Source organism: Camelina sativa, chromosome 12 (assembly GCF_030686135.1).
Source record: "Camelina sativa cultivar CO46 ecotype springtype chromosome 12, ASM3068613v1".
NCBI classification, from domain to species: Eukaryota; Viridiplantae; Streptophyta; class Magnoliopsida; order Brassicales; family Brassicaceae; genus Camelina; species Camelina sativa.
In genome coordinates, this window is record NC_141891.1 from 9,274,490 (window position 1) to 9,299,358 (window position 24,869).

A 24,869-nucleotide genomic window follows, 5' to 3' on the forward strand; every position below is an offset into this window, starting at 1 on the left:
TCTGCAAGATGTCTAATAGTATCTTTGATAAAGTACAACCAAAGGAAATATCAAATATCACCATGCCTTCATTTTCACTTTTTTCTATATTGTATAGTTCACGGCTACGCAATTTTCTCGGCATTTTCATATTTTTATAGAGAATTTTACGTTTTCTTTTTGTAATTTCTTTTCTCTCTCTCTCTTATATGGGATATATGTGCATATTTTTACATGACAAAACTTTAACCAAAAAATTATATTTAACACAAAACATAGTGGAACTATATTATATCGATATACATTAATTAACGGAATAATGTCACATAAGCATTTACAGATATAGAATCTTGATTCTCTTTTGGAATGTATTATATATCGTATAACGAAAGTGGGGTTGGTATAATGATAATTGGGAAAAGGGAAATTCACGTCACGGGAAATTTGGAAGCAACCGACCTAAGCGTTTTGATCGATGGTGGTGGAGTGCACGAGAGATAAAGAGATATAATAATTCTAATATTATATTATAGAAAAGGAAAAGAAACAAAAAAACATTCCATTATGCGGCCCAACCTTAACGCGATTTTTTTCTCCCTTTTTTCCCCTCGTAAAACTTCATAAGTATGACTGTATGAGTAACTTACTTCAAATATAATTTGTAGTTTTCTTTGCATCGCAAATAGTAAACTGAGTTTATTGTAAATGTTTTCCTAATCTAAAATGTGAAATGTTTTTGCAATAACACGAAAATGCATCTTATATCCAAAAACTGATCGGCATACATGGACAGATGTAGTTAAAGGCTCGTACGATCCAGCATTATAATGTTAGGCCACACTGATTAAAAGTTAGGCCCATTTATAAATTGATTATCTTGAATAATTTTCAATTGGGGCCATCAGTTAAGCTAGCTTGTGCAAAAACAACCTCTCACGTAACCGACCACCAAAATTTAAAACTATAACCATATAGAATAACTCATTCGTTTTGGCAATATCAAGCACACTCCTTAGCTCGAATGGCATTACACACCACTGTGCCAAATAGTCACGTTAAGAATATCAATATAACGTCTCATCTGCCCAACCATGTTGGAGTCAATCTTCTAATGTCATACAACTAGCCCGATCCGATTTAACTAGATTTTTTCACTTCAATATATATATATATATATATATATATATTGGTCATTAAAAATATATATTTTCATATCAATTGATTTTTTCTATATAAACTTTTTTTAATATGTCAAAACAAGAATTTTGTTTGTTTGCTCTATGAATTCAGTTCATTCCGTCCGTTTTCTAAAAAAAATCAAAAGATTTGAATTGAAACTATCGTATTTGCATTCAAAGTAAAAAAACCTAAATATGACATGATATATGGTTTGACTCTTAATATTAAATATATAGAGTAATTAGGTGGTTAAAGTGGCTTTAATAAAGACTAGTTAGGTGTAATTAGGTACATATCTACCTACAAATATGTTAATTATTAAGGAGATTAACAAATAAATAATGTAGTTAATGTAACGGTTCACTCATATAGTCTACTGATGTCCTACCAGTGCCCTTCCTACCCAACTAATTGTAGTGGAACAAAGCTTATACGCCTTTGTACGGTCCCATCATATTTTCTTAATAATCTTTTTTTTTTCTTTCTATTTTGTTTTTTTTTTTTTTTTTTTTTTTTAACTTATATTCACATTAATGAGCCTCTCACGAAAGTGGGCTAGGCCTTGAAAAATTACAAAGTATCCAATAGTTACAAAAAGAGGTACATCGGAAAATCAAATCTGTTGCCGGAAAAGGGGATCGGAACTTGCTGATAACCGATGACAGAGGCTCAAACACTAATGCCAGTGGGTGCAAGAACGACAGCTTTGCGTCGGGAACACCAGATAAAAACCTTGACGGAAGCAACCAAATTCCATCGCAGCTTCTTCTCCGGTGACCCTCCTGACCCGCTACCGATCTTCCGGCATGCTCAAGCCACCGATCAAAGGCTCCGCGAAGACAGGTCCCAACCTAGCAACCCGCTCACTCAGAACTAACACCCTTCTTCTTCTTACAGCGACCACCGCGACCCCAGGTAAGACTCTTCAGATCCGGTCACGGGGAGGCAAATTCGTGGCAGCTAATAGAGGATGGTGGCTCATTTCACCCTCCACAAACCAAAACCCACGAAAGCCCAAGAGATATAACATCCTTGGCTAACCACCACAACAAAGCAACACACCCTCCTGTCTCCCACCGACTTCCGCCGCGAACCGCAGCTTCGATTGGGTGAGTGAGCCCCGAAAGAAGCTCCACCGCGAACAAACGCGACTTGATCAGAAGCTTCTTGACCCACCAAAAAATGAAGCCACAGCCGCATCGGGGAGGAGACACAACCACACCGCAGTCGCCGGAGAAGAAGACTTACCCACCACTACCTTCTCCTTGCATTTTCAAGACCTCCATTAAGCGCCGGCCAACCTTACCTTTCACCGAACCAAACCCTACAACAAAGCCACGCCTCGGCTGGAGGAGAGAGGACCAGATCCGGCGTAAGAGACACCAAAAACCGATCCACGGAGAGCACAAGAAGCCCTCCGACTCTCACGACTCACCACAGACAAACAAACCCACCAGAGAGACCACCGGAGCACGAAGTCGCCAACCCAGATCTGCCAGATCTATCCATAGATTCGTCACCGTCTTCAAGCAACTTCACCGTAGAAGCTCTAGCGACCCCACCCCGACGAGACTTCGCTTCACGCGCCGAGACTTTCACCGGAAACCACCGCTAAGAAGACCAAAGACCAGACCGAAGACGAAGGACAGCTAAGCATAGGGAGGATGGGACGGAGAAGGAAGGCTTAAAAGAAAGAAAAATTAAAAAGGAGAAGCCCTCTCCGTCGCCGGAAGGGCAAACCGGAAAGGCAAACGACGAGCCCAGAAAAAGTTGTCTAGAGAGAAGGAGGAGAGAAATTCTAGAGAGAGAAGGAGTTTTAGAATTGACCTATCCTATTTTGTTAATTTTGTTCGAAGGTTTTGTGTTGTTTTCCTAGATTGCTCTGCAGCCGACCAGAGTTGGAAACATTTATGTAACCTTTTACTATATATTGATAGTTTGATACTTCTCTCGTTATTATATGGTTCTGAATGGAAGTATAGGAGGTGAGTGGAAGTAAACAGTCTCCTCGAATTTTCAATCAAACATGTGGATGAAACAGGATATTTGTCTGATTAATCAAAAGAGCTTTATTGTTCCAAACTTTGGTCCATATTTTTTTAGTATCTAGAATCAGATTTTAGATATTATAAATTTTCTTTTAAACGTTTGTATTAAGGATTGAATATGAGATCCACAACAACCAATCTCTCATACTACTACCAGACATTACCACTTATTAAATATAAAATGGGATAGTCAAAATGATTCAGCCATGCAGTTAAAAGATAAAACGATTATTATAAATATATTTTACAAATGAAATATGAACAATAAACCCAAACACAATCATTCAAATAGACAATGAAGGTCCTAATAAGAAATGATGGTTTAGTACATATATGTGTAGGAAATTTTTCTTTAGTTAGACTTTTGGCCTTTAGAGATAATCAGGAAATGTTACTTTTTTAGTAATTTTATCTTTCGTTATAGTAGTAGCCATTCCCATTTGTTTTAAGTTGCAATCACACTCTTCGATTTAACCCCACTATTTACGATACTTTATTTTCTCGTCCCTTCACTAAATGATAAAAAGACTGACATGAAAATTAAATAATTTAATAAAGTTTTGGCCCCAACCCACCTGGGTTTGTCGATTAAGATACATGACGGGCTTATTATAGGTAACATAATTTTCATTTTATTTTGGAATATTGTGTGTGTCTATAAGTTTTATATATGTCACAAACGAGTTTAACCGCCTTTCCTATTGGTGCAGGTTTTAAAATTCTCCAATAGTAAAAAATATTCGATGAGATAGACAGCCAGCATATTGAGTTCAAGTTCGGACAAACGAATACAAATAGTTAACATGTACTGATAAAAAAAATTAACATATGTATACAAAAAAATTTATGAGTCTAATTAATCACGTGATTCATTTTTAATCTATGTACATAATATGTGATTCTTAAATATATTACACTTACCGATATAGAATTGGATCCTAATGATTGATTGAATATAAACACGTCGAAAACGTAGATGTTTAGAAGAATACGAGTTTAATTTCTTGTAAAGAGGTAATTTAGGAAAGAGGTAATGCATCAAATATAGATTCAGGTATACATATTTTCCAAAGTCATATTTTTCAGTTTCAACCGATGACTTTGAAAAATATAATTATATTTTTTTTTTCTTAACTCGTAGTATTTAGATTTGACATCACATATGAACCATCAATATAAAATCCAATTTCCACAACATGGATAACATCTGAAAACTATATAGTGTTTTTCATTTCGTTTTTTCCAAAGAGGCAACCATAATTTTTTGTTATGTATATTAGATATTAAATTACGCCCTTTGGTCCAAGGTAAATCTAAGAGTATATAGTTCATATAAGAAAAAAAAAAATATAAATGTAAACGTTTAAAATCATATTTTCATGAGCATATTGGTTGTATATAAGAAATGCGCATATGCTGAGAACATATAGGTTTGAGTGGGTTCATCAACTATATATATATATATATTGTGCTGATCACAGAATTTATGTTAAATATTGTCAAAAAAAGAAGATTTTATGTTAAATAGTTATGAATGTTTAAAAAGTCTTCAAAATTTTGATCATGCTATTGGTCATAATATTTGAAACTACCACATGTTTTAGTTTTTGAACCCTTGCTAAACCTAAAAATGTGGTATTTTGATAATTGTTTTACAATATTTCTAATTAAGATTATTCAAATGGTGATTTATAAAATATTTACCAATATCAGTATTATTTTAAAGGTGTGTTTAGAGAGATATTTAGTTTTAGTGAAAATTATAAAAAAATCAATGAAAATGAAGGTTTAGGTGATTTTTATAGGAAAAAAATATATAACAAAATGTTGTAAATTGATTAAAATCATCTCTAAAAGCTTACCAAAATCACTAATTTGATGATTTGAGTATGTATTATATACTTTACACCTCTTACACAATCCTTTACAATCTCTCCGCCTCCTCTATTTAAGCATCTCTTTCTTATAACTTATTGTTTAGTACTCAGTGTTGCCTGCAAAAACTGTCGTACGTACGAAACGAGTTGTTTGCTAATTAATTAGGGTTTGGTTAAAAATTAAATAATCTATCAATCGGACAATGAGCCGAGGTGGGAGCTCTGGAGGCGGACAAAGCTCGTTAGGTTATCTTTTTGGGTCAGACGATGAGATTCCAAAAACTCCTCAACCGGTAGCCCCAAAGCCTGCACCACCGTACGGCGTAGATTCCACCGAGGAAGATGGAGCTGACCAGAAGCCCAAGATCTCTAACAACAACAACTACCAAAGAGTTCAGGGCCAAAACTCCGGCAACTTCGTCACCGTAAGTCTTTATTTTCCTTCTTATTCTTTAATTCTTTAAACTCTATCTCTTTCTTGATTCTTCAGGTTTGATTTTTCCGGTATATATGTAATATATACATTTAAGAAAACAGATTAAATAAGGGTTCTAAGAATTAAAATTTCAGGATCGTCCAACGACGAAAGTGAAATCGGTTCCTGGTGGAGGCTCATCTCTTGGATACTTGTTCGGAGATAAAGTAAAGGAATAAATTGTGAAGATATAAAACTAGGGTTTGTATCTTGCTCTAGTGATCGGCTTTTACTATATCTTTATATATAATATATATTGTAGAGATATCCCTATCGAGATCTCTACAGTTTAGTAATTTTATTATATTTACGTACGGAATGTGTGGTTTGAGTTTGCAGTTAATTTCTTTCCACTTGTGGAATATATATAAATGGTTTCTACTTTCTAGTCGATATTTTCAGTAATATATATATAAATATATATTGAACATTTGGACACTCCTTGAGCTTGCATTTGGATCAAAGCGAAGTTTCTTCCTTTTTAATAATTCGGAAAGTGAAGCTTCTTCTTTTGCACATGGGTATGCAACTAAATCATATAACTCGGACAATTCGTGATATTTACAACAAGGAATTACGTTGTATCCTACAACAAGAAATTACGTTGTATCTACAACATCAATATAGTCACAGTAGATGAGGGTTGATCAAAGTATTTTGACTGTTCTAAGCAAAATATAAAAGTTAGACCTTTATTTCTGTGGTGTTGAAATATCACAAAATTATAAACTTAAAATATAGTAACAAAAATAAACTAAACCGTGAATTTGAGTACAATAAATGAGTCTTGAAAAAAAAAAAACAAAGATAAAGACAATTTAAAAAAAAAAAAAATTTAAGAACAAACAAGGTTTTTGTATGTGTCTTTTGTTTAAAATACTTTCTTCATGATGGCCCTTTATGTTCTAATGTTTTCTTTCCTAAATCCTTTAAACAAGAATATAAATGATGTGCTCTTTTAAGTTTTTTGGACCCTCTTGTCATACATAATTCAGATACGGACTTGAAATCTTGAATTTATAAAGATAATTTTATTAAAGAAACTTGTTTCTCTCCCCACGTTTAATGCAAGTTGTTTAGAAATTTGAAAAAGCTTTGAAATGTTTTCATTTAAATGTAGTTTATCAAAAAAATCAAACCAGCAAATCAATAGACTATTTAGACATCTCAATTAGGGTCAAAATCTACAAGCTGACCCGATTCAGCTCAGGAAAATATTAGGTCAGACTTAAATATATGTCCATAAAAATCAGATTTCTTGGGCTCAGCCCATTCAGGTTATAGAGTTTTTCAGACTTAGTCCGACTAGACTTGAACCAGCCTGAAAAGCTCTTTAACAAATATATTTATATTTTTTTGTTAATATTTTTGTTTGATTGCAATATTTGATTAGTTATTTATTTTTAGATAAAGTTTAAAAATTTTATATTTACTTAATAACCTTACTTAATACTTATAATTTTTTTATCTATGATATTTTATATGAATTATATATTGTTTTATTTGGTTAAAGTATAAAATTTTTATTTAGATATAAAAATTTTCTTTTAAATTAAGTTGGTTGTAGTGATTATAGATAAACTAGATGAGGACCCACCCGATGTGCGGATTTAAAGTTTTATAAATTAAATTAAATTTGACAAAAATATATTAAAATTTGTTGTATGTTATTTCTAAATTTTATTTTGTTATAATACACTGATTTATATCCATTTACAAATTTTTTTAATTATATAACTTTTAAAAGTGTGGTTTTTTACACCTAAATATACTTTGTGTTACAAATATATTCTTTATCACCACCTTGAAAATGTCTATATGAACACATTAAGCCAACTATTTTACTTTCACTTATGTATAGTTTTTTTAATTACTAAAATTGTTGGCTCAAACAACATTTTGAATAAAAAATATATTACATAATATACTAATCAATGATGTATCATCACAATAATGTATGACCACCATGGAGAAAACCTCGGTTCCGCTTTCATCCTTTATGTAGAGAACCTTGCGTCTAACCTCCTCCACCTTCCTCTTTTGGGGAGATAACCTTGTGTCCAACCTTCTCCACCATAGAGAGAACCTCAAATCTGCCATACACCTGTGTGGAGAGAACATGATCACGTCTTCTTGCTATCTCAAAATGGCTTTCTCCAACAACCAATGAAATTAAAAACTTTTTTCTAACGTCACAAAATCTTTTGATAGTAACTAATATTAAATTTCTCAATGTATTCGTAGAAATGTCTTTGACACACCATGATGTAGCCTCTGTCTCTGTAATACCTCAACCGCCACCTTGCTTAGTGAGCACATGTCCACTTTCAGTCCATGGGTCCACCTTCCTAAGTTGCCCTTATATCTATTCCCAGCCCGTGGACCGACCCATATTCGATGAGCGGTTTGTTATGTCTGAGAGGCTTTAAAAACATGTTTACTGATCCTACAAATCAACAAATGATCTTTGCCTGTGTTTTGTCCTTACTTTCACAGTTCCAACAATCACTTCTAGGAAGGTCACTCATCATGAAGTTCTCTCAGGACTCTTGACCAAAAAAATAAGTGCATTTTAGTGACATATGTGGCCAAATCAATTCTTTTAAACCTTTCCACAAACGTAGGTGTTACAGTCTTTGAGCTCCTATGGATCTATCAACAACGATTTATGTTTTTCCAATCTATTTATCTATGTTTATTGTAAACTTGTGTTTTATTAGCCTATTTTATCCATCCATTAGGTTGACGAGCTTCTGCTCATTATCTCACTTTGGGATTGAATGAATAATGGTAACAATTATGTTTGCAAAAAAAGGAAGGGTTTATGACCAACCAATCAAGGTTGAAAAATTAGAAGAAAATTAATTATTACCTATTCCCAACTGAAAAAAGAAGAAAGTAGGAGAAAATTTTGGTTTAAAAAAATAAGAAAAATTTACCTTTCCATTAAAGAAAATTGTCCAAATAAACAAAGTTGAAAGCAATATTTTAAATAAATTATTTAAAAGTGAGACGATCTATGTTTATATAGAAGTGAGTATTTACAAAATTTAGAAATAATAATTAACTGTATATTTTTCTTAATTCTTTTTCTATTTTTTTGTAGAATTAATAAATTAAAATTAAAAATAAGTAAATAATATTATAATTTCGAATTTTATGAAATATGTATATATATATATATAATCTACTTATAATTATTTTAAAAAACTTTGTATTTTTTTAAATAAATTCTGTAGTTTTTGATAATTATCTTTTTCTATTATTAATATTTTTTATAACAAAATATTTGATTTTTGTTGTAATCAAATTTCTTCTATTAAATATTTACTTTTATACATGTCAAAATCTGAAATTAATAATTTGACACATGTCAAAATCTTGTTAATGGCTAATTTTCAAAACCCAACTTTATATAATAAAATTATTAAAATTTTGATTGATTTGTTTTATAATGCACCTTTAAACAATGGTTTTCAAGACTTATAAATTTGAAATTTTTGATTTGTAAGATAAGCTCGGAAAAGCCCGAAAAACTCTGTAGCCCTATTAGGGTCGGGCTCGGATTTTGAAATATAGGTTTGGAAATATTTCGGGTTAGACTGGACCGGACTCAAACATATGTGGGCTTTACGGCTTTCAGGCAGGACCAGCCAGATTGACATCCCTAGACTATATATGTCTGGACCAGTATGAAAATATATATTTAATATATGGGGCAAATAAGAATTAATGAAAAAGTGAGAGGCTATTTTATAAAATTATGTAACTTAACCCAAGAGTCTCGGACCTTCTCAAACCTTCCTCTGCCAAGACTGACATTGAATTATCCCAACTAGAACAAATCTACACAGTCTGAAGCAAACGCTCTTGCAAAAGGAGAAATTGAGACACTCATTTGATTTTGCTCAGTTTTTTATAAATCTGGTAAGTGGTCGTATTCTTTTACGTTGATCACAATTTCTGATTATTATTTTTTCTCATTTGATTATTGTTGTCTTTATAATCTTAATTTATTTTTTGCTTAAAATCAAGTTTGCTCTGTTTTTAGATTACTAGGAAGATTAACTTCAGTTGTTTAATGTTTTATCCTGCTCTTATTTTGCTTGATGAGTTCTTGATTCCTGTTGCAAAATCAATCGTTTCTTGAAGTTCTTGATGATAAGAATTTATACATAAATCATTGATTTGTGTTGATGGTTTAGAGTTGCTCAGATGTTGCAGTGATTAGATAGATACGTTACTCTACTGTTCTTGCTTGCTTCATGACATTCACGAATTTGGTTTCCAGATAGGTGAAGCTATAGAGAGAGACCAACATAGATCATAACCTCATGCGACGTGTTCCTGCTCTTATAGACAAGCTCAAACCGATCTTCCAGGTCTCAGGATCAAAAGGTAAACTCGTTTTATCTAAAATTCCACATTTTCATATGATTTTTGATTTATCATGAGGAAGAAAACGAAAAGAGTGACTCTGTTTTTATGAGAAGCAGGTAAAGTGGTAAGAACCATTGTACCCAAGAAACCTGTGAACGGGAACATTAGGGAAAGAGAAACTATGAAGAAGATCGAGGAAACGGTAGAGCCTATGGTTGCCTTCAGTAGACCACCGCCTTATTCACCATTTGTTGGTCCACTGCTCATGTATTCCCTTCTTCAATCATGGTCTAGCCACGATGAAGATGGCTAGTTGCATGCATCTGCCAAACTTTTCTTTCTTAATAAGAATCTCTTAATATAAATCGTCTCTGATAAGTAATAACCGAGTCTTTAATTAGCGTGATAAACCCTTGTAAGATGTTTAGTAGACATTGTGTAGTTTGGTGCTGTTTTTAAGTCGATCACTTGGTTTGGTATTTTAGAAGCATCATGTGTGCTTTGTGAATTATATGGTGATCAAATGATGAATTTTGTACTAATGTCTAGTTTATACTTTATATGCATCAAGTAAATAACTGATATGGTTCCATTCACTAGTGATTTTGTCCACCAATTTTATAAAGACTGAAGATCAAAATTACATTGTTTATGCAAGCAAAACACATAAATAAGCCCATTAGATATTCCTCTATTTTATCTTGTAGCAACCACTTGCAAGTTGTAGCTGGCATGTGCCCTAGCTCCAAACGACCAAACCAATACCAGTTTCCCGCAAGCCACTTGGTTTTTGTCTCTTACTGCAGGTTGGAGAAACGATTGACCTTAAACTGTAAGAGCTGAGTCATGATTTTACAAGTGCTCTCAATCTCATTCAGAGCTGAGCTGTATGAGCTTAGTGTTTCATACAGAGCTAATGGGCTTTGGCCTAAATCAGATCCATCAACTTATGAGCCTAATTGTTAAATACTTAAATTAAAAAAAAATGGAGCAAACAATGATAGCTAGGGAACATTTATTTATAAACCAAATCATGTGATGTGAAGTGGACAATAGAATATGATATCCCTGTAGCCCCTAATGCTGGGACCAAAGATCTCTAAATATAATAATTAGAGAATATAGAGCAGGTAGTATAGGCAGCTTTTTATTATTTTATTTCATAATTCCATTTTAAGATTAACCAAATTAACAAGAGGACAAAAAACTGTATTAATCAAGAATCCAAAGAAGAATGTTATGAAATAATTTAATGGGGGCAAATCCTTCTTATTTATTTATCTTCTTTAGTTCATAGTTATTGAAATTCAAAGAACCAAATCAAAAAAGAGTCCAATCGTATTCTTTACGAGTTGGTTATGGGAGAAGTTTGATATTGGATTCCTTTTCCAATCAAGCATATTCATATGGAGCTAACAGCAAAAACATACCAAATACATCTAATACACCTTTTACAAACGTCAAACACCAAAATTAGTAGTGGTTACAATTATCAGTCACCTTCTCCAACAACAACATACTAATCATTGCTCTACTTTCATATTTCTCCACTTTATTTTCTATTAGTAAAACATGAATATCAAACCCAAAACTAATTTGCAATGAATAGAAGGATTAATATATTATTTATATTGCTCTACAAATATTATTTCTTTCAATGTGGGATATTATCTAATACATCCCCCTTACGTCAGGATTAGACATCTGTAGCGTGAAGTTTATGGAACTGGACATCCACGGGTGAACCCACAATCGAGAGAATTTTTTAATCCACGATAAGACATACCACTTATATGGACCACATAGGTGGGAAACCATTTTTTGTGGTGAAATGCTTGTTGGACCTAACCATAAGCTCTGATACCATATTAGTAAACATGTATATTCAACCCAAAACCAATTGGCAATGAGTGGAGAGATTAATGTATTATTTATATTGCCCCAAAAATCTTATTTCTCTCAATATGGGATATTGTCTAATATCCTCTATATATTAAAAGAGAAACATTCTCACACAAAATGATGACGTGTGGCACTCATAGAGCTCCATACACTATTTCCTTTATTTGTCATTAGTTTATAACAATATTTACATCAATTTTCCAAAAATATAATTAACACCCAAATTTAAATTCTTATATTCTCTTTTTATACAGTATCCTTAAATTACATTTTCATAAAATCTTTAAAATGAATTTTTGAGAACTCTTTGTTCATATGATATGATAATATAATATTGATATTATAATAATTCTCACGGGTAAAATTTTAATTATTATACAAATTCTTTATAAATTTGTAAATATATATATATATCCCCTATATATTAAAAACAGAAACATTCTCACACAAAATGATGACGTGTCGTACTCACAGAGCTCCAAACACTATTTCCTTTATTTGTTATTAGTTTCTAATAATATTTACATCAGTTTTCCAAAAATATAATTAACACCCAAATTTAAATTCTTATATTCTCTTTTTAACTTAATTATACATTATCCTTAAATTATATTTTCATAAAATTTTTAAAATGAATTTTAAGAACTCTTTGTTCATATGATATAATAATATAATATTAATATTATAATAATTCTCACGGGTTAAATTTTAATTATTATACACAATCGAATTTTAGATTCCAATTACCGATAAATATTATAGATTTTGTAAATAAAAATTACAGTAAAAATATTTAATAATTATTTAATACCACACATAGTGCGGGTTGTGTTACCTAGTTTTCTTTTAATCTAAAAGCTCAAGTTTTAATTTTCCGCAATTTCAAAGGACAGTAAATGTTTACATATTATTACTTGGCATAATTATATATAAATATACTATGTACAGTATTAGTAAGATTGCACTGATCATTAACGCGTTATAATGTTGAAGTTCTATTAATGTACATTTATGGGCATCATATTCTCAATCAATACGTTGATATGAGTAAATCTAAGGCTAGATTTTCAATTTTCTAGATGCAGATGTCCAAATTTTAAATAACCAGTCTAAAGCGAATACCTAGTTATTTCCAACAGAAGAGAACCAAATCTAGAGTGAAATATAACAAACACGTGGAGAGACTCAAATCTAACAGTATTTATTTCATTATTTGAACTTACTTATCTTTCTATTGTATTTCCTTTTAACTATAGAACGAACCTAATATAAGCATTGAACATGAACAGTATCACAATCACAACCGAAACAAATGAGTGATGATGATGAAGCCAATGTTAATAATAGCCTCTTATTAGCACTAATTATTACTAAATAACTATTCATTATCTGAGAAACGAACCTATGAAACGACATAGCTTTAACGTTTAGCTTTTAAATTTAGGACAGAAAGTGACACGTAGATAGTTCCTAGTGGCCCACGTGGGCAGACGATAAAGAGCAGGACCCATAAACTCATTCATGGATCCGACCGCTTCCTCTTACACAAACCTTTTCAGTTTTATACACGGTAATAACACCATTAAAAACATGAACAAAATACTTTAGATTTAGAAATAAATCTGATTTTTTTTTTTTTTTAATTAAAGACAACAACCACATTGTATTAATTTTCAATAATATTATTTTACCTTTTTTTATTTTTTAATTGCGTTTATGGAGTTTCTACTTTCTAGTGGGAGTATTTTGCGTTCTCTCTCACCTTTTATCTGTCTTCCATAGAGAGAAAGAAAGCTCACAACAACAAAAATTGAAAAAAAACAAAAAAAAAAAAAAACTTTGTCTTTCCCTTATTTTCTCGATTTCTCTGGCATCAACATTCTCATTCTCATTGATCTTTCCCTTTTGTAGCTAGAAAGATCCATTTTTTTCGGTTCGTTTCTCTTCTGGGATTACGAATCCAAAGCTCAAGAACACACACACACACACTCTGTTTCCTTCTTCTCCTAAAGATTCACACACTAGGGTTAGTTTTATTTCTTCAAATTTTGGATCTTTTTTGTTTACTTTTTCTGTAATTTGGATGAAAGGTAACCAGAAAGATTCGTCGGAGAAACCAATATGGGATCGAAGCTCATCGAGTGCTTCAATACCCGGAATGTGGTCTTTAACCCGACCCGGTCCAAAACTTATGGTTTGGCTAATCTGTTTCATTGTCTTCACTTACATTATCTACATGCTTAAACTCGTCTCCACCTCACGCTCCTGTGACGATTCAACTCCTTTCACCACCGTCTCTGCTCTCTCCACCAACGTTTCCTCCAACGTCTCTTCTTTACCTTCCTCCTCCTCTGTTGCTGCTTCACGGCGGCGTGAAGAAGAAGAAACAGGGGTTGATGAGCCTACGGATCTTAACCACGTCGTGTTTGGGATCGCTGCGTCATCTAAGCTATGGAAACAGAGGAAAGAGTATATCAAGATCTGGTATAAACCGAAACACATGCGTGGCTACGTTTGGTTAGATAAAGAGGTGAAGAAGAGTGTTAATGATGATGACGATGATGATAACGAAGACTAAGACGATAAGCTTCTTCCTCCGGTGAAAATCTCCGCCGGGACTGCTTCGTTTCCTTACACGAACAAACAAGGGCAACGCTCGGCGTTACGGATTTCGAGGATTGTGTCTGAAATGCTTCGTTTAGGTCCGAAGAATGTGAGGTGGTTTGTGATGGGTGATGATGATACGGTGTTTGTCACTGATAATCTGATAAGAGTGTTGAGGAAGTATGACCATGAGCAGATGTATTACATTGGGAGCTTGTCGGAATCTCATTTACAGAACATTTTTTTCTCGTATGGTATGGCTTATGGTGGAGGTGGTTTTGCTATTAGCTATCCATTGGCTAAAGCTTTGAGTAAGATGCAAGATCGGTGTATACAGAGGTATCCTGCTTTGTATGGTTCTGATGATCGCATGCAAGCTTGTATGGCTGAACTTGGTGTTCCCCTCACTAAAGAACTTGGCTTTCATCAGGTAACAACTCGGATTGTTGTTGGTTTTGTTACCAATTGGTCAAAATGGGTAGTAATTGCTGATGTTTTAAGGATGGAATTATAGATTCTTGAGGAGTTAATGATGTTGGTATTGATGATGTTGAGTCTAGAACTTAAATTTGATAGCTTTGATTGGTTTGTTTAAGCAATTTTGATGATTGAGTGGCAACATTGGAAAAGGAATCCATCTAACACAACAAAGTTTAAGACTTTTAGAGTTTTGTTTCTAGTTTTAGGAGGAATGGGTTTAGTAGTACCAAACTTTCAAAGTTTGAAGATTTTAGAATAAGCTTTCAACGTTTTAATGTTTGATAATTACAGTTTTGTTTCTTTGTTCTATTTTATTTTGTTTGGATGCTAATATTGGCAAAAAAATTTCCGTGGTTTGGTACCGACAAATCGGCGCGTGAGTAGTTCAATGTCCGTCCAATTCACTTAAGCTTTAAATTGCTAATTGTAATGAATGGGACCCGCGTTTCTGTTTTTACACTTAATGACCTGTTCCTCATATTACACCTACGCGTACCTCTTGATGCGTGTAATCCACGATCCGTTTTAAGTTTTAACATCTGAAACTTATTTTGTGTTTTCAGTATGACGTATACGGGAACCTCTTCGGCCTCCTCGCTGCACATCCAGTGACGCCGTTCGTCTCAATGCACCATCTCGACGTGGTGGAACCGATTTTCCCGAACATGACTCGTGTCAATGCTCTAAAGAAGCTAACGGAACCTATGAAGCTCGACTCGGCCGGGCTTCTACAGCAGTCGATATGTTATGATAAGCACAAGAGCTGGACTGTCTCGGTATCGTGGGGATACGCTGTTCAAATCTTCCGTGGAATATTCTCTCCACGGGAAATGGAAATGCCTTCTAGAACTTTCTTGAATTGGTACAAACGGGCGGATTACACTGCTTACGCATTCAACACAAGGCCGGTTAGTCGTAACCCGTGCCAGAAACCGTTTGTGTTTTACATGTCGGGAACTAAATTCGACAAGCAGCTGAACACGACCGTTAGCGTATACAAAATACACCGTGTTTCCCATCCGTCTTGCCGGTGGAAGATGACTAACCCAGCTGAGATAAGCACCATCGTCGTCTACAAGAAACCAGACCCTCATCTATGGGAGAGGGTAAGCAACATGTTTAATATCATATTTAGAATATGATTAAATCGTTAGTAAATGTTTATGAAGTAATGATTCTTGTGTTTTGTTTTGTACAGTCACCTAGGAGGAACTGTTGCAGAGTGTTACAAACAAAGAGGAATAATACTTTATGGATCAATGTTGGTGTATGTAGAGCAGGTGAAGTTACTGAACTTAAGTAATTTTTTTTTAAATATAGTTTTTGTATTAATTTTGTTTTATTTTTGAAAGGGAAGAAAAATTAGAGTTTATTAGCCCTCGTAATTTCTTGCCACCTTATTAAAAATTTATTCTTTGAGATCCAGTCCCCCCATTCGTCCAAGTTCTTCTCGCAGTATTTGATAGTTCATACAATATTTTCTCAAATAATATACAATTCACAACCACAAAGTTACTTATACTTCTTTTATGAGTATTGCGGACATGTGTTGTTTATTCCAGAATATACGGTTTGTAGAAAATTGTATAGTACTCAACGTTCGAAAAAGAGATAATTCAAAAGGAAAGGAAAAATTCATCGGATCTCTCAGTCCGAGAGGGACGTTTCAGAAAACAACAAGAACAACGTGTGAGGTCAAAATCTCATACAAACAACGACCTCAAAACAATCAGCGAACGTTCAACGCGTGACCCCGTAACCAGAAAGTGAACATATATATTAACGACGTGAAAGTGAATCAAGAAAGATGGAAATTTAAATTCCAAGTCGGTATAGAAACCAGGCAAAGAGTGATTTACTTTGGGTAAGCGGGAGGAGGATAAGCCCCTGGAGGGTATTGAGAATAACCTGGTGGAGCTGGGTGTTGAGGATAGCCAGAAGGTGGATAACCTTGTGGAGGGTGTTGAGGATAACCTTGTTGTGGAGGGTGTTGAGGATAACCAGAAGGTGGATAACCTTGCTGTGGAGGGTAACCGACTGTGGGTGGGATGGCTTGATCAAACCGTGACATTTGCTGAGGCGGAGGCACTGCCATTGGCTGTGGGCCGAACTTACCGTCTCTCTTGTCCATTTCCATCTTGTGTTGTGTCTGCAGAAGCATCATAGACGTTATAAGATACTATTCAGGAGTCTCTAAAAGCAGGACTTATAAGTAGGGAGAGATCAGAATGGTTGATATCATCACTCTTACCTGCATACATGCGCAAACTCTGCAGACAAGCAATATACAATAAGTCAGGAATATAAGGTTACAATCGGGTTTTGATCAAATATACTTATAAGAATGAAACTATGGATTGGGGGGGATTCTTACGTGCAGTACACCATGTCTGCTAAACAAGAGAGCAACTGTGAAGCTTCAGAAAGCTCATCAATACCGACTATACAAGCAACTATGGAGAATATGCAAGCAACTTGGCTGAGGCAAACCATGAAACCCTACAAAGCCAAAAAGACAGCATATATTACAACACGTGATTCATAGTCTTGTTTGTTTCAATTCTACATTGCTTGTGATTGTCAGTAACCAGCATGGTCTGAGCAATGAGGATACTTACAATGATGCAGTTGTCACATTGTGTCGTCTGAATTTGGAACTCATCTTGCAGAAGAAAACGAGTGGAGGCCACAGAGGTTCCAAAGCAGCAGAAGACCTGCGATTGTTCTGCTATTTAGAAGACCGGAAATGTGCTAACAGTTCATGATGTTGCCTCACAACAAGTCATAACTAGGCATGACTGAGATTGTAATGCATATGTTTTACAGGAAGCTTTCAGATGCTGAAATTGAAATCTCTAGCCTAACTAGGTCTATAGAAAAGACTTCATTTAAAGCTAAGCTAGTGGTTTAAAGAAGATCTGTACCTCAGTGGCAAGACAAAATTGAGGACATTTGGTTTCTCCACAGCGACCACTACAAGGCATGTAACCAGCGCAGCAAATGTACCTGCGAGACACCAAAAAGAAGATATTGTAAAACTAAGCAAATCAAACTAGAATTGATCTCTCTGAAGGTTATTGAATGTGTGAAATACCTTGACATGTCATTGTAAAGAGCACGCTTGCGAAGCAAATATGATGCACAAGGGGCACTGCAAGAAGAATAAAAACAATGCATATCCATGTGCATGAAACATATCAAACCCCAAAACCATACAAAATCATACAATGTCAAAGTCATGTTACACATTCTCTACTAGTACCAATCTCAAAGATGAGCACAAATACATAAACCAAGCCGATCTAACAACCTAATTCGAAGTCAATCTTGGTCAATTCCAAATACAGAGAGAGTAAGCTAAGAAAATAAAATTCAGATCAATCGAAGCTTACCACCACAATGCGAAGCAGCAATCTGCGAACAACAACACAGAAATGGCTCGGATCAACACCCAAGAAAAACTAATCAAACGCAAAAAAATGTTAAAGAGAGAGAGAGAGAGAGGGAGTGAGAAATTACAGGGAGTATCGTTCTGGATACTGTGGGAGAGATCGGTATGCCAAACGTTACGGAAGTTCTTACGGAGCTCCATCTTCTCCATATCGTACTTCGGCGCCATTTTCTCACGGATCTGATTATTCCGATGACGACGTGAGGTCAAGCCAGAGAGAGAGAGAGAGAAAGAGAAGCGATAAGGATCCTCCAGAGACTTGCTAAAAAGTCTTTTGAGAATCTGATCAAATCACATCTAAAACTTTTTTTTCTCTCACAAACGTGTTTCTAACTTCATCCCTCTCAAACCCGTCAGTCTTCTCCCAGGGTGGCGACTGGCGTTGACTAGAGAAGTTATGAGGCAATTTGAAGAAATATTATAACTATTAGGGTCAAACTGTAATTAATGTTTTATTTTGAAATGGTCTATTACTTTTGTTAATTACAAAAACTACCCAGAGCTGGACTAAAATTACCAAAAGGTCGTTTGTTTTAGCAATTTCGCGTCTTCGTCTCTCTCTGTGTCGGAGGAGAAGTGTGGAGGTGGTTGAAGAAGAAGAAGGGAGAAATGAGCGGCCACGATTCTAAATACTTCTCGACTACGAAGAAGGGAGAGATCCCTGAGCTCAAGGAAGAGCTTAATTCTCAGTACAAGGTTCCTCCTTCTTCTCTATCGTCTAATTTCATATTTTCGATTTGTGATCTGTGATCCGCCAATTTTTGTGATTTCCGTAACTCTTTACTCTGGTAGATCTGTATGATTCTCGATTCGAATTGATCGGTATATATTGTTGAGGTGGGAGATATGGTTTTTTGTTTTAATTGGCAAAGATTGATGATGGTTGTACATTATAGTTATGTGCTGAATAGCTAGTGCGTATATGTGTGCAATCTCTTAGACACTTTTCGGGCGTTGGATCTTATAAGTTTTGAATCTGGATCAATGCATTGGTTGGACGATCAGTGATTATCAAATTAAAATTTCATCTTCCTTCTTTCAATGTAAATGTCTCTAGAAATGTAGGATTACAGTAATCTTCAAGTATGAAATATTCGGTATAATGTCTAGCACAAGTTTACAGTTTTTTTTAATAAGATGCTAATGGTACTGATTCAAGATGATGGCATGCGTTTCTCTTATTTTGCTTCAGTTTTCTAACCTCACTTTTCTTTATTATGTTTCTTTAGGATAAGAGGAAAGATGCTGTTAAGAAGGTTATTGCGGCGATGACTGTTGGAAAGGATGTTTCATCACTTTTCACTGATGTTGTCAATTGCATGCAAACGGAGAATCTAGAGTTGAAGAAGCTTGTTTACTTGTATCTGATTAACTATGCAAAAAGCCAGCCGGATCTTGCTATCCTCGCAGTAAATACTTTTGTAAAGGTAACACTTGAGCTACTTTTGTCATATAGCCTACCCAAAACAAAAATACCTAATATAAGAAAGAAACTCATCATTATCAAACTTTCGCATTGTATTTGGCAGGATTCGCAAGACCCAAATCCATTGATCCGGGCTTTGGCTGTGCGAACAATGGGATGTATTCGTGTTGATAAGATCACAGAATATTTGTGTGATCCTCTTCAGAAATGCCTAAAGGTTGAGTTTTTTTTTTAAGCTACCTTGTCCCTCCACTTGTAGCAAAACATTTGTCCCTCAAGAACTTTTTTTTATCTTGACTGAAGACATATTTCTGTATTTCCTGGCCTTTCGCAATTTTCATTTTTCAGGATGATGATCCATATGTCCGCAAGACAGCAGCTATTTGTGTTGCTAAACTGTTTGACATAAATGCTGAATTAGTTGAGGATAGGGGGTTCCTTGAAGCCTTAAAGGATTTAATATCAGACAATAATCCAATGGTTGTAGCTAATGCTGTAGCAGCCCTTGCAGAGATACAAGAGAATAGTACTAGTCCCGTATTTGAAATCAATAGTACCACCCTCACAAAGCTCCTTACAGCTTTGAATGAATGTACTGAGTAAGTGGTTCCTAATTTCCGTATCCTACTTTCACTCAGATTGTGTCTGATTGACTAATTTTATTCAGATCATCTGTTTTTGGAGAACGTACACGCTGGCCTAAATATTGACAATAGGATAGTCTGTTGAGTTGCGGGCTTGCTTCTTGTGTTATAGCATCAGTTTATTTATGCATTTTACTGTGTATTAAACCTAATATTGTGGCAGTTTAGGATGTCTTTGTTGTTACTGAAGTTGAGGGTTTTCTGTGTGGATAATGGAGTCATGGTTTTGAACTTTGGGGAACGGGACCCATGAAACGACTATTTTTCCTTGCTTGCTTGCTCGATACATATTTATACTTTTCAAATTTAATAATACTGCAGATGGGGTCAAGTTTTTATATTAGATGCTTTGTCGAGGTATAAAGCAACTGATCCTCGTGAAGCTGAAAATATTGTTGAGCGAGTCACTCCAAGGTTGCAACATGCTAACTGTGCTGTTGTGCTTTCAGCTGTTAAGGTGACACTTTAAAAAAATATATCTCACTGGAATGTCATCTGTTAGCAAAGTTGTTTGTGAAGTGTCAGCTATATTTCCCTTAGTTTTCTAATGGTATCCTCGTCTTTTCATTTTCTCCCGAGCTTTCTAGATGATCCTTCAGCAGATGGAGCTTATAACTAGTACAGATGTGATTCGAAATCTTTGCAAGAAGATGGCTCCTCCCCTAGTTACATTGCTTTCTGCAGAACCTGAGATACAGTATGTCGCTCTTCGTAACATTAACCTTATTGTCCAAAAGAGACCCACTATTCTTGCCCATGAAATCAAGGTAGCTTTATCCTGTCTTGTAGACAGACTCTCGGAATAAGCAATAAGCAATAAATATATTCTTATATTTATTGATAATGCTATCATGTTTTTTTTTCTAGGTATTCTTCTGCAAGTATAATGATCCGATTTATGTCAAGATGGAGAAGTTAGAGATTATGATAAAACTTGCATCTGACAGAAACATAGACCAGGTAATCTTTACTACACTTTTCTCACTGCAGTTTACTCAAATTATTTTGTTTTGGTGCAAATCATGATGGTTTCTGGACCGTGCCAGGTTCTTCTGGAGTTCAAAGAATATGCCACGGAAGTAGATGTTGATTTTGTTCGGAAGGCTGTTCGTGCAATAGGCCGATGTGCCATCAAACTAGAAAGAGCAGCTGAACGGTGCATCAGTGTTTTACTTGAGCTGATCAAGATCAAAGTAAACTATGTTGTTCAGGAGGCCATTATAGTCATCAAAGATATCTTTAGAAGATATCCAAACACGTAAGTTTGATATATGTTAATTTTCTTGGTTGTGGCTTCTGAAAGTGCTGATATTCCTTCAATCTCGGCTATGTTATTCAAAATAACGTACAGGTATGAGTCCATAATTGCAACACTCTGTGAGAGTCTTGATACATTGGATGAACCAGAAGCTAAGGTAATAAAATTTGTCGTTTGCATAGTGTAAAGTAGCTGTAAGCTTCCCATCCGAAATAAATCTTAAATCAGTGAATTTGTACCCTTGCATTTGCTGGCATCTTGAAAGGCATCTATGATTTGGATCATTGGTGAATATGCTGAAAGAATCGACAATGCGGATGAACTTCTTGAAAGCTTCTTGGAGAATTTCCCTGAGGAACCAGCACAGGTCCAGCTGCAGCTTCTTACAGCTACAGTCAAACTGTTTCTGAAGAAGCCAACTGATGGCCCACAACATATGATTCAGGTTCTGCCATGACCATTATGAAAAACCCTTTTGCGCTTCTAATCGATAAAAAGTGCATGTGTATGATGACAGGCCTGACTTTTGCCATGTTTTCAATTTTTCAGGTTGTCTTGAATAATGCTACTGTTGAGACAGATAATCCTGATCTCAGGGATCGTGCATACATCTACTGGCGTCTTCTATCTACTGATCCCGAGGTATGTTTTCTTGATATGTTATACGACATTACTACTTAACTAGTTCAAGCACATTGGACAATGAACAACAATCATCAGTGTACTTCTTTTGACTAGGCGGCCAAAGATGTTGTTTTAGCTGAAAAGCCTGTGATTACTGACGACTCAAACCAACTTGACCCGTCACTCCTGGATGAGCTGCTTACAAATATTGCCACCTTGTCCTCTGTGTATCACAAGCCGCCAGAGGCTTTTGTAACCCGCTTGAAAACCACAGTTCAGAAAACAGAAGATGAGGACTATATAGAAGGGAGCGAAACAGGATATCCTGAGACATCTGGTAATCCGGTTGATGGTGCGGCTTCCCCTCCAGCCACGACAGGCTATGTCCCTAAGCCAGCAGTTGCCCCTGCTCCTGTGCCTGATCTGCTAGGTGACCTAATGGGGTCAGATGATGCTGCAATTGTCCCTGTAGATGAACCCACAGCTCCGTCAGGGTGAGTTTGGCTTAAATGGTGAACAAAATATATTGCATTGAAAGTCTTTTTAGGCCGCATTTTGTTTGTGCGATGGACTGGTTTTCTTCAATCATACATATTTGGATTAGCTTTTAACAATTTAAACTTGTTGGATCATTTGATTGCAGTCGTCCATTGCCTGTTGTCCTGCCAGCTTCAAAAGGTCAAGGCTTGCAGATCAGCGCTCAATTAACCCGACAAGATGGTCAAGTATTCTACAGTATGCTCCTTGAGAACAACTCGCAGTCACTTCTTGATGGCTTCATGATTCAGTTCAACAAAAACTCATTCGGGCTTGCAGGTGTTGGAGTTCTTCAGGTACTACTAGTTGAATATGATATACATCCACGCCTATTATCCTGGATTCCTGAAACTGATGTCTAGGTTTTCTACTATTATAGGTTCCGCCTCTGCAACCAGGAGCATCTGCCAGGACAATGTTGACAATGGCATTGTCCCAGAACATTTCTGCTGGGCCAACCAGTTCGGTTTTGCAAGTTGCCGTCAAAAACAACCAGCAGCCTGTCTGGTACTTCGAGGATAAGATTGTACTTCACGCTCTTTTCTCAGAAGATGGTAGGATGGAACGCGGAACCTTCCTCGAGGTAAATGACAATAATATATGATAAAGAGTTCAATAACAATGCCACAACATGCTACATTGAGTAAAAGTTGAAAAGGTCTTATGGTATTAACTATTAAGATTGTTAAGTAATTAGTCACAGGTTTGATGTTTGTGCCTTAAGAAGCCTGGGAGAGTTAGGGTGCTCTAGAACTTAACATAGGATATGATTTTATTGATTTAAGATTCTAGATTCATTAATAGTTGAAGGAAGATATTGATCCATTTCTGATCATACCAATATGTCATAGCCTTAAACACCAGTTCTTCTGAGTTATAAAACATTTGTTCTTTTTGATTAGACATGGAGATCGTTACCGGATTCAAACGAGGTGCAGAAGGAATTCCCTGGGATAACCATCACAGGCGTAGAGTCAACACTTGACATGCTCGCCGCATCAAATATGTTCTTTATAGCGAAGCGTAAGAACGGAAACCAAGACGTGCTGTATCTTTCAGCCAAAGTCCCTAGAGGCATACCGCTCTTGATCGAACTAACGGCCATGGTGGGTCATACTGGTTTGAAATGTGCGGTCAAGACTCCAACACCCGAGATCGCTCCTCTCTTCTTTGAAGCCGTCGACATTCTCTTCAAGTCTTGAGATTTTGATTTTACACTGTCAAAAAGGTAACCAATATGATTCCCCTTTTCTTCTTTTAGTGTATGTAGTAAAGTGATGCTTGTTACTCACTTCTTTGTTTCTAATTTTTTTGTATTGGAGAACCCCACTCGTTTCTCGAAAGAGCTTTGATTTGTGTTGTTGCGTATATGTCCAAAAAGGATGATTAAATAGTGTGATGATGACATAGTTATTATTATCAGAAAAATGCTATTCAGTGTTTTAGTGACCGACATGAAATCAAAAAGGGTCGCTCGTAGTCGTAGTGGAGCGAAGAGATTCGTACACGTAAACTAATACTATACATATTAGTATTTGAAAAAATTTGGTATTTTCTTAGCAACAGATAATAAGTAGATGGATAAAGGGCCCGTAGTGCGACGTAGCAACCAACCATGATTCTCTCTAACATTCGGTTACAAAATCGCTTAAATGAAACTATTCTTGTAATTACAATTACTGATTGATTATTAAATAAACTTCAAAATCAAAACAAATTGAAAATTTTAAACTTGAGAGTAGTAACGTAACGTGAGATTGAAGAAATGCCACCGAATATATGTTGATTCAGGAGCCATCACAATACTAAGCAAGCTTTAGTAACGTATTAATAATTATGTAACTCTAATAGCTGTTTTTTCATACTTTACTATTATTGTTTTTAGTTTTTATAAGATAATAGAGACTTGAAAATTGAAATACTACACAAAGTTATCAAAAGATATGTCACTAAATAAATTAATTAGTCTTTGGCCCCACCAAGATTCTTATAGTATTAGTTTATC

At 35.1% G+C, this 24,869-nt stretch overlaps 6 protein-coding genes across 6 annotated transcripts; 5 read left to right on the forward strand and 1 right to left on the reverse strand.

The window, feature by feature from the left end:
• The first annotated feature begins 5,121 nt into the window (after window positions 1–5,121).
• LOC104731126 (protein SPIRAL1-like 5) lies at window positions 5,122–5,996 on the forward strand. The gene is made up of 2 exons (XM_010450398.3): window positions 5,122–5,508; window positions 5,654–5,996. The coding sequence occupies exons 1-2, from the start codon at window positions 5,287–5,289 to the stop codon at window positions 5,735–5,737; spliced, it is 306 nt and encodes a 101-aa protein (XP_010448700.1). The 5' UTR covers window positions 5,122–5,286; the 3' UTR covers window positions 5,738–5,996.
• Window positions 5,997–9,331: 3,335 nt separating this feature from the next.
• LOC104731127 (uncharacterized) lies at window positions 9,332–10,480 on the forward strand. Its single transcript, XM_010450399.3, has 3 exons — window positions 9,332–9,485; window positions 9,850–9,956; window positions 10,055–10,480. The coding sequence occupies exons 2-3, from the start codon at window positions 9,893–9,895 to the stop codon at window positions 10,249–10,251; spliced, it is 261 nt and encodes an 86-aa protein (XP_010448701.1). The 5' UTR covers window positions 9,332–9,485; window positions 9,850–9,892; the 3' UTR covers window positions 10,252–10,480.
• Window positions 10,481–13,412: 2,932 nt separating this feature from the next.
• On the forward strand, window positions 13,413–16,349 carry LOC104731128 (uncharacterized). The gene is made up of 3 exons (XM_087479305.1): window positions 13,413–14,874; window positions 15,488–16,030; window positions 16,123–16,349. The coding sequence occupies exons 1-3, from the start codon at window positions 14,530–14,532 to the stop codon at window positions 16,225–16,227; spliced, it is 993 nt and encodes a 330-aa protein (XP_087335431.1). The 5' UTR covers window positions 13,413–14,529; the 3' UTR covers window positions 16,228–16,349.
• On the forward strand, window positions 13,924–14,418 carry LOC147930317 (uncharacterized). Its single transcript, XM_087476812.1, has one exon. It carries the CDS (start codon window positions 13,924–13,926, stop codon window positions 14,416–14,418), a length of 495 nt encoding a protein of 164 aa, XP_087332938.1.
• Window positions 16,350–16,523: 174 nt separating the features above from the next.
• Window positions 16,524–18,579, reverse strand: LOC104731129 (uncharacterized). Its single transcript, XM_010450400.3, has 8 exons — window positions 18,444–18,579; window positions 18,317–18,338; window positions 18,019–18,075; window positions 17,849–17,930; window positions 17,543–17,638; window positions 17,299–17,423; window positions 17,176–17,194; window positions 16,524–17,073 (listed from the first exon to the last, which is right to left on the reverse strand). The coding sequence occupies exons 1-8, from the start codon at window positions 18,541–18,543 to the stop codon at window positions 16,780–16,782; spliced, it is 795 nt and encodes a 264-aa protein (XP_010448702.1). The 5' UTR covers window positions 18,544–18,579; the 3' UTR covers window positions 16,524–16,779.
• LOC104731130 (beta-adaptin-like protein C) lies at window positions 18,477–24,292 on the forward strand. The gene is made up of 15 exons (XM_010450402.3): window positions 18,477–19,071; window positions 19,605–19,802; window positions 19,905–20,018; window positions 20,150–20,400; window positions 20,767–20,902; window positions 21,033–21,212; window positions 21,313–21,405; window positions 21,492–21,703; window positions 21,797–21,860; window positions 21,969–22,148; window positions 22,253–22,345; window positions 22,442–22,821; window positions 22,971–23,160; window positions 23,244–23,447; window positions 23,767–24,292. Exons 1-15 carry the CDS (start codon window positions 18,985–18,987, stop codon window positions 24,064–24,066), a joined length of 2,682 nt encoding a protein of 893 aa, XP_010448704.1. The 5' UTR covers window positions 18,477–18,984; the 3' UTR covers window positions 24,067–24,292.
• Window positions 24,293–24,869: the final 577 nt, after the last annotated feature.